The 13,567-nt window shown below is 49.0% G+C and overlaps 1 protein-coding gene across 2 annotated transcripts in view; it reads left to right on the plus strand.

Annotated features, from left to right (window-relative positions):
• Positions 1 to 7,570: 7,570 nt before the first annotated feature.
• Positions 7,571 to 13,567, plus strand: part of SLCO5A1 (solute carrier organic anion transporter family member 5A1) — a 160,974-nt gene continuing 154,977 nt past the window's right edge. For both annotated transcript variants that reach the window (XM_010375049.2, XM_030938208.1), the window contains exons 1-2: positions 7,571 to 7,781; positions 9,446 to 10,844. In XM_010375049.2, coding sequence (XP_010373351.2) covers positions 9,938 to 10,844 — 907 coding nt within the window. In that variant the 5' untranslated portion in view covers positions 7,571 to 7,781; positions 9,446 to 9,937. The remainder of the gene's footprint in view (positions 7,782 to 9,445; positions 10,845 to 13,567) is intronic.

Raw genomic sequence — 13,567 nt, forward strand, 5'->3', positions numbered from 1 at the left:
GCCAACCCGATACCACCCCACCTGCTTCGTAGAGGGGTTTCAACAGTGTGTCTCTGCGGTGATTGTGCTGTTTTGTATCGCCTTGTGTTAATTATTCTTCTGTGCTCTGGGATAAGATCACCACCTTCGGGTTCTCTGAAACATGGATCTTTCTTTCTTTTTTTTTTTTTTTGAGACGGAGTCTCGCTCTATCGCCCAGGCTGGAGTGCAGTGGCCGGATCTCGGCTCACTGCAAGCTCCGCCTCCCGGGTTTACGCCATTCTCCTGCCTCAGTCCTCCAGAGTAGCTGGGACTACAGGCGCCCGCCACCTCGCCCGGCTAGTTTTTTGTATTTTTTAGTAGAGACGGGGTTTCACCGTGTTAGCCAGGATGGTCTGGATCTCCTGACCTCGTGATCCACCCGTCTAGGCCTCCCAAAGTGCTGGGATTACAGGCTTGAGCCACCACGCCCTGCCGAAACATGGATCTTTCTAGGGATCTAGGAAAGAAGCATGTCCTCAGATAGGTAATGGAAACCCAGAAAGTAGGATAGAGAGAGAAATTCCAGCTTTCTCTGGGCTTTGCTCTCTGGATCTAGATTTTGAGAAGTTTACAATTCAGGGTTGTCCTTGAAGTAGATCCTAAAAGGGACTTCTGCTACAGAGAGGCAAGCTGACAGCAAGATCCCAGACTGTGACTGATAAGCTGTAATTTTCTAACTGATGACCTAGTATTTAGATCCTTGTCCAGGGGCAGGATAGAGCAACCACTCTGCATTTTTAGGCAGAAAGGGATTCACTATAGGAGGTTAGGGGCTTACAGAATATCCAGAAGACCTGGACACATGGTCTCGAGGTTGGGTCACCAGGAGTGATGCTGTAACACTGCAGATCTGTCCTGCCAGGAAAGCTGGCACTTCCGCTACAATCTGTAGGGTGAGGAGTCAAAGGCATTCACTGGTCTCTTGACTTCAGGGCATCTTGTAGTGACTGAATCCAGAAATCAGAAAGCAGTCAATACTGCAAGTGCCTCTCAACATCTAGAAGCTGGAATTTGGACAAAAATTTGGACCAAAGCAGAAAAATGCCATGTCTCTGTGACCTGCTTGCTGGCATAGACAGCCACAAAGGATATTGCCTGTGCCTCACCCTACCTTTCCAAACGTGCCAGAGTACATCAATTCTTATCCAGAATCTGATACGCAGGGAATCTGGAAAAGGTACTTTTACAGCTTTTCCAGACTCTGCCATTTAAGAAAGAACAGAAAAGTAGAGAGTGCTCACTGACTGCCAATCAACCACATCTAACACAGTTAGTTTTGTTTTATCACATGAATATATTTTCCTTGATTAGCCTTTAGCCTTGAAGAAAGACCTGTTTAACAGCTCAGACCTTAGGTCAGCTGTACCATAGAGTATAAATGAAATTAATACCTGAGTGGAAGCATCAAATTAGGCAGTGCCGGTCAAGAACTGTGTAGTGTCTAGGATTTTACCCTTTTTCCAAGATGACAAGTTATCCTGCTAGGGTTTCATGGATACCGGGGACAAAAGACTCCAGGGTCAGAGACAAAGGATATTATTACTTATGGCAAAGGCAGTAGCCAGAGGGTGAGAATGATGCTTGTGCTGGTTCCCCATGCTCCACAAGTCCCACAGGGTGATGCAAAGAGTTCATTACAGATGCCTGTGCACATGATGGGCTGCATCATGGGAGAGGAGCACTGAGCTTAGAGGATACATTGCTTTTCAATAAGCAGAAACAGCAAGCCGGCTCTTTGCCCAGGGGAAAATATTACCTCATCCCTCCAGGTTGCTGGCTGCAAACACAACTCTAAGAAATGGCCTGGGTAAAGAGTGGTGTGACATTACTACATACACATGCACACACATACATATACACATGTATGTTTTCATCCATGGGTCCTGACATAACAGTCATCTGTTCTGATGCTGGGGCACTGTAGGCCTTGGAAGCAGGCCTCAGGAAACACAATCTCTTTCTGACCTTCCCCTGTTCTCTCTTCACCTGCCCAGGGAAGTCCTTCCTTCCTTCCTTCCTTCCTTCCTTCCTTCCTTCCTTCCTTCCTTCCTTCCTTCCTTCCTTCCTTCCTTCCTTCCTTATTCCTTCTTTCCTTCCTTCCTTTCTTTCTCTCTCTTTCTCTCTCTCTCTTTCCTTTCTTTCTTTCGACAGAGTTTCGCTCTTGTTGCCCAGGCTGGAGTGCAGTGGCATGATCTCGGCTCACTGCAACCTCCGCTTCCCAGGCTGAAGTGATTCTCCTGCCTTAGCCTCCCAAGTACCTGGGATTACAGGCATGTGCCGCCACACTCGGCTAATTTTGTATTTTTAGTAGAGACGGTGTTTCTCCATGTTGGTCAGGCTGGTCTCAAACTCTTGATCTCAGGTGATCTGCCCGCCTTGGCCTCCCAAAGTGCTGGGATTACAGGCATGAGCCACTGCTCCCGGCCCCAAGGCAGTCTTTCTGATTGGAGGTCATAAGACCCTCATCTCAGAGATAGTCCTGCCACATACCCTGAAGGAACAAATGCAGCACAGAGACGCCAAGGAGAATATGGACAGACAGGCCTTCCTGGGTTTCCCCACTCAGTCTATCAGTATTAGATCATCTGCTTTTTGTCCAGTCACCGTCTGATGTGGTTGTCTTCAGTCATGTCTATCCAAGGAAGTCTCCAAAAAAGGCCCAGGAGGACAGGATTCAGAGAGCTTCTGGGACAGCTGAACATGTGGAGGTTTCTGAGGGGTAGTGCACCTACAGCAAATATGGAAGTTCTGTGCGCCTCCCCACATAGCTCCCCCTGTGCGCCTCTTCATCTGTGTTCTTTCTGATACCCTTTGTATTAAACTGGTAAATGTAAGTGTTTCTCTGAATTCTGTGAGCCTGTCCAGCAAATTAAACCCAAAAAGGGGTTGTGGGAATACCAAGTTGAAGCTAGTTGGTCAGACGTTTCGGAGGCCCAGGCCTACACTGGTGTCTAGGGGAGAGAGGAAGGAGTTTTGTGGGACTCAGCCCTCAACTTGTGGGATCTGATGCTGTCTTGAGGTAGATAGTGTCAGAATGGACTTGAATTGGAGGACGTCCAGCTGGTTTCTGCTGCAGAACTGATTGCTTGTTTGTTGGTGCAGACTCCCCGCCAACATCTGGTCACAGAAGACTTCTGTGTTGATTGTTGTGGTATGAGAGCAGAGGACAACGCAGTTTGAGTTTTTCCATATTCAGAAGTGGTTAGGGCTTTGCGTTCTGGGTGCACCCAAGAAAAACATGTAGAGATGCTCACAGCCCACGGAGGACTGCCTCTCTCCTAACCTGCTTCCTTCCCCTTCCCATCCGACCTCTTTCTTTTCCAGGCCAAGGTGGCAGTGGTGGTAGTTATGAAACATCTTTCAAGGGAACATGATTTTTTTTGAGACAACTGTCTCCTCTTCACAGGGAAGTTTCCTCCATTACTAGCCTTGGAGTATCTGGCTTAATTATTATTATTATTATTATTATTATTATTATTATTGAGATGGAGTTTCATTCTTGTTACCCAGGCTGGAGTGCAATGGTGCAATCTCGGCTCACCACTACCTCCGCCTCCCTGGTTCAAGGGATTCTCCTGCCTCAGCCTCCCGAGTAGGATTATAGGCATGTGCTACCATGCCCAGCTAATTTTGTATTTTTAGTAGAGACGGGGTTTCTCCATGTTGGTCAGGCTGGTCTCAAACTCCTGACCTCAGGTGATCTGCTTGCCTCAGCCTCCCAAAGTGTTGGGATTACAGGCATGAGCCACTGCGCCCAGCCTGGCTTAATTATTTTTTGTTGTTGTTGGTTTTTGTTTGTTTATTTTTTGAGACAGAGTCTTGCTCTGTTGCCCAGGCTGGAGTGCAGTGGTGCAATCACAGTCTACTGCAGCCTCTACCTCCTGGGCTTAAGTGATCCTTTTGCCTAAGCCTCCTGAGTTGCTGAGACCACAGCCACATGCCACCATGCCTGGCTACTTAAACATTTTTTAGTAGAAATGTGTTCTCAAGGGATCCTCCCATCTCAGCCTTAAAGTGCTGGGGTTACAGGTGTGAGCTGCAGTACCCAGCTAATCTGGCTTAATTATATTAAGGGAGGTGGCAGTTTCTTTACAGGGAGCCAAGCCTCCAGGTGTTCATGGAACTGTGGTTTCCTGGGGTGTGGGACTTGCAGTGCTAAGTCTCTTTGGACACACTTGGTCACTATACTCTTTTAGCACTTGCCGGGCCCTCAAGCCACCAGGGTTGGAGTGATTGCCTGCATTCATTGTACCCCAGGGCCAGATCTGTTCCTCCTCAGGTTTTACCCAACCTGAAATTCACTTCCAAGGAAGGGTATACATGCCGAGTCCTATTAAGGGGCTACCTTAAAGATCCAATGTGTTTCCTGTTAAACAACCAACACCTAATTCAATTATGGTACTGGCAACTATGTATTATTTTGCATCTACAAAATATTCTGAACCAAAAACTCGGTTCTTGTTGTATCTGGGAGACCTCTGAAGTGAACCTTCTTTAAGAAGGAAGGGAAGGGCGGTGGGAAAAGGTTCTCTTCAGGTTTCTTCTGCCCATTCTCCAGGACGGCCAGATTTTAAACCTGTAGACTGCCCCGGAAATTCCAAAGGCTACATACTTGTTATAAGATCAGAAAAGAAGTCATTTATGTATAAACTTGATGGACTTGGAAGAAGCAAACATTAAGTCTGCAAGTTTGAAGAGGATTTACAGTCTTCAATGCTTCCTCTCCCAAAATGTCAAACAAGGCAGGCATTCTGGTCAAACTAACTATAAACATTGAGTGAAATAAGGGTAGTAAACACTATCTTAGGGGTAGTGGAACCCCATGATATGAGTCCGTTTCTTTGTATTAATCAGACAATTAGGGCTAATGAGGAGTGCTGGTCTTTTTCAAAGTCATATTTAATTGGGAAAGATAAAGCAAAAGAAATGCTTCTTGTTGAATGTTTTCTTGTTTCATATGTGAGTAAAATCGGACCTTTTAAAATTTGTCTTTTTTAAAGTCATATTTAGCTGGGAACGATAAAGCAAAAGAAATGCTTCTTGCTGAATGTTTTCTTCTTGTTTCTTATGTGAGTAAAATCGGAACTTTTAAAATTTTGTCTGTAAATCATGACCTTTCTATTAGTGGCAATAAAAAAATCCATAGGATCTTAGAGTTGCATCTACATTTTTTTTTTTTTTTTTTTTTTTTTTTTTGAGACGGAGTCTCGCTGTGTCGCCCAGGCTGGAGTGAAGTGGCTCGATCTCAGCTCACTGCAAGCTCCGCCTCCCGGGTTCACGCCATTCTCCTGCCTCAGCCTCCTGAGTAGCTGGGACTACAGGTGCCCGCCACCTTGCCCGGCTAGTTTTTTATATTTTTTAGTAGATACAGGGTTTCACAGGGTTAGCCAGGATGGTCTCAATCTCCTGACCTCGTGATCCGCCCGTCTCAGCCTCCCAGTTGCATCTACTTTAACTATGGTAATTGACCATGAATAAAGACAGTGTGTTTCAGGGACATGATTGCTTGATTTTCAAGTAGGGATGTCCTGCGATGGCACCTGATGCATCACATTGAATTTACTGATGTCTGAAGCTGAGCCTGAAATGAGACAATGGGGCACAGAGCTTGCAAGGAGGTAATAGGAGGTAGGTTGATTCTGTTTGGATTTAGAATGAGCGCAGAAGAGTATTTAGGTTCAGGAAGTGCCACATATCTTTGCCCACTTTATCAGCAGAAGACTAAAATCTGGGCAGGGTGGCAGCAGGAGTCCTATTGTCTGTTTGTAGAAAAGTGACTGGGCCTGATGGCGATCTCAAGAGAAGGAGACAAGGGCAGGGAATGAAGAAATGCCTCGGTTGATACGTCAGTCTTGCAGCTGCCAGAAGATCGATGCTGTCTCAGCGTGAACTTCAAATACACACTGAGTGTTCTTTACTGTCAGCAGGCCTTAATTGTTCTCTAAGGATTGCTGTAGATAATATGGTTGTTGGACTAAAGGGAGATAATCAACAGAATCAAGGTGCATTGATGAGTCAGGATGCTATTCAATGACAGGAGAGAGAGTAGAGAGTCAGGTTTAAGAGGTTAAGTAAGAACATAGTCTTTTGGAGCACATTGGTTCATATGGTCTACAGACTAGCTGTGTGCCTACACAAAGTTACTTAACCTCTCCACACTTGTCACATCTGTAAAATGGAGACAATGCTCTCATTGGGTAAGGCCAAGGGCCAGTGGAGGGGCCTTGACTTGTCAGCAGTGGCCAGCATTGTCACTGGTACTTGTGAGCAACCTCCTTTCCTCCATTAGAGCATTATCCTACTCTGTCAGTGGTCACCAGTGCCCGCAGATACTCTTTTTTTTTTTTTTTTCCAGTTATCATCCTGTTTGTCTTCCCTACAGTCTGTGCACATCTGACACTTCCCTTTTTACAGTTGTCTGCTCTTTTGGCTTTTCTGATGCGTCCCATACCTCTCTGACCTTGCTTCCAGTCTCCCTCCTTTGGCTGTTCCCTCTTCTCCTAGATCTCTTCACAATTTGGATGATCTTCCCTATTCATTCCACCCTTTCTTGTGCCACCTTTGGGCTGACGACTACTGGTCAATATCCCTAGTCCAAACCTCCTGTGTGTCCAATGGCTTATGGGACATGTACACCGGGATGTCACCCAAACATTTCAAACTCAACACATGTAGATGAGAACCATCTTTCCCCTCAAGCATGTTTCTCCCCCTGTGCTTTTATTGGCTCTCAGGCACCTAGTCACCCAACTTGGTGCTAGAAACTTGGGAGTCATCCCACCTTGGCCCGTTTTCTCGTCTTGCAGACTGCATCAGCTGCCCAGTTCTCTCCTCTCCATGCCCCCTGCCAATGCCTCATCACATTTTGCTTTCAGACTGCCTCCCAACCCACTTCTGTGCCTGTGGTGTGGCCCCACATCTGTCTACCTGTCACTGCCAATGCCAGCTGTCTGGTGAGGAAGTTGGAACATCACTGCCTCCACAGTATTGACAGTCCACAACTTAGGAAACCCGTGGTGTCCTTTGCTCCTCAGCCACTCTTGCAGTCTGGTCTTCTGCCCCGTCCCTGCAATCTTCCAGGCAGCTCATCTACCTATTGACCGGCAGCACCATACCCCGGTGCCTCTCTTCTTCCTGCTGCCTGGAAATGAAGGCTAATGGATACTGGCTTCTCCAGTAGCAGGCTGCATAGAATGTACCACGTTGTTTTAAGCCATTTACATGAGTATTTTCCCCACAAGTCAGAGGTTTCTTCCTACCAAATATCTTGTGTTGTTTATCTTTGGTCCCAGAACCTACTATGGTGAATGAGACATGGTGGGTGCCCAAGGCACGGAATAAACAATCAGAAATGATTTATTTATTCAGAGTGGGCTGTCAGCCTCAGCCGCTGACTTTTCTAGAGACCGGCCCCCTCGGGGCTTCAGCGCTCCTCGGCCCCCGCGGCCGCGCAGGTGAAGGGCAGCGGGGTGGCTGGCTGTGGGAGGGCTGGGCTGGGTGGCTGCCCTCGCGCCTGCGCCCTCGGCTGCTCCTCTCCGGGCGCGTCTCTGTGCGCGTGTGTCTGTTTAGAGTGGAGGAGAGGCTTGGGTGACAGGCGAGGGGTGGGGGGAAGAGTTCAGTCTGAGTCACAGCCTCATTCACTGATTTCTCTTCGGCTGGACCGAGGCTGCCTCCCCACGCGGCTCCCAACTATTCCCGTAGCTCAGTGCCCCTCTCCCGCCGCTCCACTCAGCCAGGCAGACAGACTGACAGACTCGCTAGTGAGTAGCCGCGGCTTGAGCGCCCGGGCAGCGCGGCGGGCTGTCGCCTGCGGTCTTGTCCTCCTACGAGCTGTGTGTGTGTGTGTATGTGTGTGTGTGTGTGTGTGTGTAGGGTGTGCGTGTGTGTGATGTGCGCGCAGGGGGTGTCCCTGGGATTCCACGCCTGCTCAAGAGCTCCCTGCTGGGATCCGTGTGTCCATCCGAGTCTGCGCTGCTGTGAGGGCGCTCGCCCAGGCAGGGGGTTCGGACGCCCCCAGCACGCGGCGAGAGTTTGCTGGGATTCCCCGGCTCCTCACGCAGCGGCTGGTGGGGTTCCCCGGCAAGGCGCCTGGGCAAGGCAGCGGCGGGGAAGCCCGGGATTGTGAGTGGCTGGCAGGCCGGGAATCTGGGAGAGGGTTTGGCCCAGCACAGCTGAGGGAGATGCCGGAGAGGCCACCCTTGGCCGCCCAGCCTCTCTGCCTTTCTCCCTTGCCCTTCCTGCTTTCTTTTCTCAGCAGCATCACAAAGGCGAACCGCAAAATGAAACCCAGTGTAGTGAAGCTCGGCTCTCTTCCACCTGGTGCATATTCTGACCCCTGTCCTCGCCCCAGGCTGGAGGAGTGGAGTGGGGGTCCCCAAGATTAGGGGCGGAAGCTTACCCCGGGGGCACACCTGTTTTCAATTCTCGCTGAATTCAAGCTGGGTGCGGGATCGCAAGAGCGGTTCCAACACGCCAGGGTGTGTGTGTCTGTGTGTGTGCGTGTGTGTGTAACCGCGCACGCGCGCACGCTCCCCAGGCCCACGCTCGCGGGGTGCGCTCAGTCAATAGCACACCTCCCCGCCGGCCGGCTTGCGCCCAGCCGGCTCCGTGGGCTCCTAGCGCGCGCTCTGTCAGCGTGCCGGGATCTCTTTGTTTGGTTGTGGCTTCCCTAGCTCTCGACAAAGCAGACGGATTTTCGGTTTCGTTTGATACTGCGCTCTGGGACTTAGTGCGGGCCACAGCCTCGAATGCCCCTGGTATTTGTAATTGAAGAGTTCTTTCGGGCAGGGGGTTATTTTTGGTGTTGGGAATAAAGAGGCAAGCATGTTGACCTTTTTGCTGCTGCCTTCGGCTTTGAATGCGTGTCTCTGGTGGAGCAGATTCAAATCTAGTCGCACACACGTGCCAGCGCACGCCAGTGTGCACACACATTTCTACACACGTAGTTTACCCCCACCCTCTTTTTTCCTTTTATAAAAGATTGGGACAGGGAATACATTGTGTGTCTGTGAAAAAGTTTCCTTTGTTCTTTTGGGCATTTTCTATTTTGAGTAATGGAGTAGGAGTACGAAAAGGTTGCAATTAGTTCACTCGAATAAAAGACACTGCCTCTGAGTCAGAGCTGCCAGGTTGATAATTATTAACATATAAAAGCAAACGCAATGTTTAAGGCAAAAGGGGCGGGGCGGGGGCAGGTCCGCGGCAGACAATGAGGTAGAGTCTCCGCCGACCGCCTGCTGCTTATTGTTCCCGGACTAGAGACTGCAACCGGCTGCTGCCTAGTCCTTCGGGGCTCCGCTCCCGGCTCACTCCTCCGTTCCTCTAGGGACCGTTCAGGGTCGCCTAACGCTGGTCCCCGGGGCTCTGGGACGCTAGCCCCAAGTCGCAGCTGGTCTTCGCTGACCGCCCTCTCTCTGCCTTTCAGGTTGGCAGCTTCACTCCCGAGGGTGCTGCAAGCCCAGGCAGCGAGGACCCGGTACCCCTGGCGCAGCGAGGTGGGATGCGGTGCGGGCAGCAGTACTAAGTGTCCCCCACGCCCGGCGCGGGGTGCACTCGCTCTTGGCCGCGGGCCGAGCGGCGGCGGCGGCGGCGGCGGAGGGGATGAGCCCTGGACGCGCGAGACGCCTGCCTCAAGCTACCTCCCGGAGAGGGACGCCGAGCAGGGCTCATCGCAGGACCGCGCGGACCCCTGCCCCCGGTGGCACGCGGCTGCGGAGCCTTGGAGTAGCGTCTGTGATCAGGATGCACTGGGCGCCTTCCAGCTGGTGAGGATGCCCTGCTGCGCGGCCCTGCGCCCCCAGCCCCAGTCCCAGGTGGGCAAGACTGAGTGGTCCCGGCTTCGGCCCCTCGTGCCGGTGGATGAAACGTGCCGGAGTGCTTGGGTGCCATCAGCTCTCGAATCTGAATTGTAAGCGCCATGGACGAAGGCACTGGACTGGAGCCCGGGCCGGGAGAGCAGCTGGAGGCGCCGGCCACCGCAGGAGCTGTCCAAGAGAGGGGTGAGCCGGAGACCTTCAGGTCTAAGAGTTTACCGGTCCTCAGCAGCGCCTCCTGCCGGCCGAGCCTCAGTCCCACTAGTGGAGACGCCAAGCGGGCCTTTGGCTGTGCGGATTCTTCTGGCCACGAGGAGTTGAAGCAAGGCCCGAACCAGTTGGCCCCCAGTCCCTCTGCCCCGTCCACTTCGGCGGGGCTCGGGGACTGTAACCACAGGGTGGACCTCAGCAAAACTTTCTCGGTGTCCTCCGCCCTGGCCACGCTCCAGGAGAGAAGGTGCCTCTACGTGGTCCTCACGGATTCCCGTTGCTTTCTGGTGTGCATGTGCTTTCTGACCTTCATCCAGGCGTTGATGGTCTCTGGGTACTTGAGCAGCGTAATTACCACCATTGAAAGGCGCTACAGTCTGAAGAGTTCCGAGTCAGGGCTGCTGGTCAGCTGCTTCGACATTGGGAACCTGGTGGTGGTGGTGTTCGTCAGCTACTTCGGCGGCCGGGGTCGGCGGCCCCTGTGGCTGGCCGTGGGTGGACTCCTCATCGCCTTCGGGGCAGCCCTCTTCGCCTTACCTCACTTCATCTCGCCCCCCTACCAGATCCAAGAGTTGAACGCCTCGGCCCCCAACGACGGCCTATGTCAGGGTGGCAACTCCACCGCCACTTTGGAGCCTCCGGCCTGTCCGAAGGACTCGGGAGGAAATAATCACTGGGTCTATGTGGCTTTATTCATTTGCGCGCAGATTCTCATTGGAATGGGCTCCACACCTATTTATACTCTGGGACCAACCTACTTAGATGACAATGTCAAGAAAGAGAACTCCTCTTTGTACCTAGGTAAGACTTTCCTGTTCTCTCAGATATGTTTCACTCACACTGAAACTTACTTTCCTTATAAAAATCAAAAGGAAGCATTTTCTTTCACATTTTCATGTATATTATAGATTAAAGTTCACTTTATTTTATGTTTTAGCCTTGCTGTGGTGTGTTTTCAGTTTGGGAGAGAATCAGTTAGTGGAGAGTTCTTGAAACTAATTTTCAGACTCATACATCATGTTTGTCTTTTCCCAAGTAACATAAACTTTAAACTGTGGGGCGATGCTTCTCTCTGTTGCTACCTACCTATGGAAAAGCTCCAATTTGTCAAGTTTATATTCTAATACACTTGTTGAGGAAGGAATAGCAGTACCTCGTGTGTGAAGTTTTGAATGATTTTCTGCTTCTATCTGCTGCTGCTTCTGATTTCCGTCCAGAGCAGCAGGGATGGTGGCGTGGCCAGACTACATACATCATGCTTTATTGCCTTTATACCTGTATTTCTTTTTCTTTCTTTCTTTCTTTTATTTTCTTTCTTTCTTTTTTTTTTTAAGACGGAGTCTTGCTCTGTCACCCAGGCTGGAGTGCAATGGCATGATCTCGGCTCACTGCAACCTCTGCCTCCCGGGTTCAAGCGATTCTCCTGCCTCAGCCTCCTGAGTAGCTGGGATCACAGGTACCCATCATGCCTGGCCAAATTTTGTATTTTTGTAGAGATGGGGTTCCACCATGTTGGTCAGGCTGGTCTTGAACTCTTGACTTCAGGTGATCCACCCTCCTCGGTCTCCCAAAGTGCTGGGATTCATACCTGGTTTTTTTTTTTTTTTTTTTTTTTTTTTTTTTTTTTTTTTTTTTATGTCACCTGCACCACTGTCTAAAAACAACAACAAAAATTTGAATAATGTCAAATGACTGGCTTATCTTTATGAAGAAGCAACACCACAGGTTATAAGGTTTATCCAAAGCTATTTTTATTGCTGTCAAAAACCCTCAATTGTATGAACTTGGGAGAAGAATCCATTCCTATTTTTCGGAAAAGCTGTGGCTCTGGGATTTGTTGTGCTGACTTGCATAAGTCAGCATCAGTGGACGGGGTGCTTGAGTTAAGTACAGGGGGCTCCTGTTAGGCCAGGCAGCAGTTGTGGAGGGTATGAAAATTTATATCCTAGACATTCGAGGTTGTCAGCCCTTCCCTGTAGTAGCTGGTTCTTCAAAACTGAACTTCCAAGGGATGGGTTTAAACCCATAAGAAGGATCAATGGCTGTCGTACCAGATGAGATTTTTGTTTTTCTCTGCTGGAGTGCAACCTAAACAAGCTAAAGCATTTTCCTTTACTGAAAAAAACTGAAATGGAAGCCGGGTGTGGTGGTGTGTGCCTGTAGTCCAAGCTACTGAGGAGGCTGAGGCAGGAGGACTGCTTGAACCCAGGGGCGTGAGACCAGCCTGGGAAACGTAGTGAGACCCCATCTCCTAAAAAAATTAAAATGGTAAATAAACAAATACTAGCTATATTTAGCAGTTTATTAGCGATGTGCTGATAGGACCCTTGATTTGGAATAGTAAGATTTCAAAGGACAGCGTAAATGATATCCAATATAAGAGGGCTATGCTTTGTCCTCGGTATAGTTACTGTCCCCAGAAGCTGTTATAGAGGGGTGTTTGAGTCCTCAGTAATCCCCACTAACTGGTTCAATGGGTCAGAAAAAGAGTTTTATAACTTATTTTTATTACTACCTGCAAGAGAAAGGAATTTCCTTTCTGGGTAGAGAAGAATAGCTTGCTTATTACCTTGCCTTCATGTTTTCTAACGTTTATTAAGACAAAATTTTAAACACACAGAAAAGTTGAAACAATAGTACAATAAGCACCAGTATACCTACCATGTAGACCCAATGATTGCTTATTTTGTCATGCTTGCTTTATCAACCTGTGCGTGAGTATATGTATGTATAGAAATATATTTTGGGGGATGATGGGAGGCTAAGCCCTCTAAAAGTAATTGCAGACACTGCTAGGGCATCTTCTAAAAATGAGGGTATTCTTTTACATAACTGAAGGAACATCGACATCCTAAGAGAGTTCATAATCATTCCCTAATATCATTAAATATTCAGGCCTATTCAAATTTCCTCAATTGTCCTCTGAAAGTCTTTTATATTGATTGATCGAGACAGGGTCTTTCTTTCACCCAGGCTGGAGTGCAGTGGCACAATCTCAGCTCACTGCAACTTCTGCCTCCCAAACTCAGGCAATCCTCCCACTTCAGCCTCTCAAGTAGCTGAGACTATAGACGTGTGCCACCATGCCCAGCTAATTTTTTGTGAAGACACAGTTTCATCATGTTTCCCGGGCTAATAATAATATTTTTTTTTAAATGAGGAACTAATCAAGATTCATTCACGCATTGCATTTGGCTGTTAGCCACTTTAGCCTTCTATAGTCCAGAACTGTGCCTCAGCTTTTTCTTTTTCCATGGCAGAGACTTTTTGAAGGGGCAAGCCTAATGTTCCACATTCTAGATGATCATTTCCTCATGGTGTGACTTACCTTGATCCTCCATTCCCTATATTTCTTGTACACTAGAAGATCAATCTAGAGGCTTGATTAAATTCAGACAAAATATTGTTGGTCTGACTATGTCAGAGGCAATGCTGGGTGTTTTATGTTACATGCACCTTGCTGTTCATTAGTGATGTTAAGTTTAATCATTTGGTTGAATGAGTGATTGGTGAGTCTTTCCACT

This window comes from Rhinopithecus roxellana, chromosome 9 (assembly GCF_007565055.1).
Source record: "Rhinopithecus roxellana isolate Shanxi Qingling chromosome 9, ASM756505v1, whole genome shotgun sequence".
Taxonomy (NCBI): domain Eukaryota; kingdom Metazoa; phylum Chordata; class Mammalia; order Primates; family Cercopithecidae; genus Rhinopithecus; species Rhinopithecus roxellana.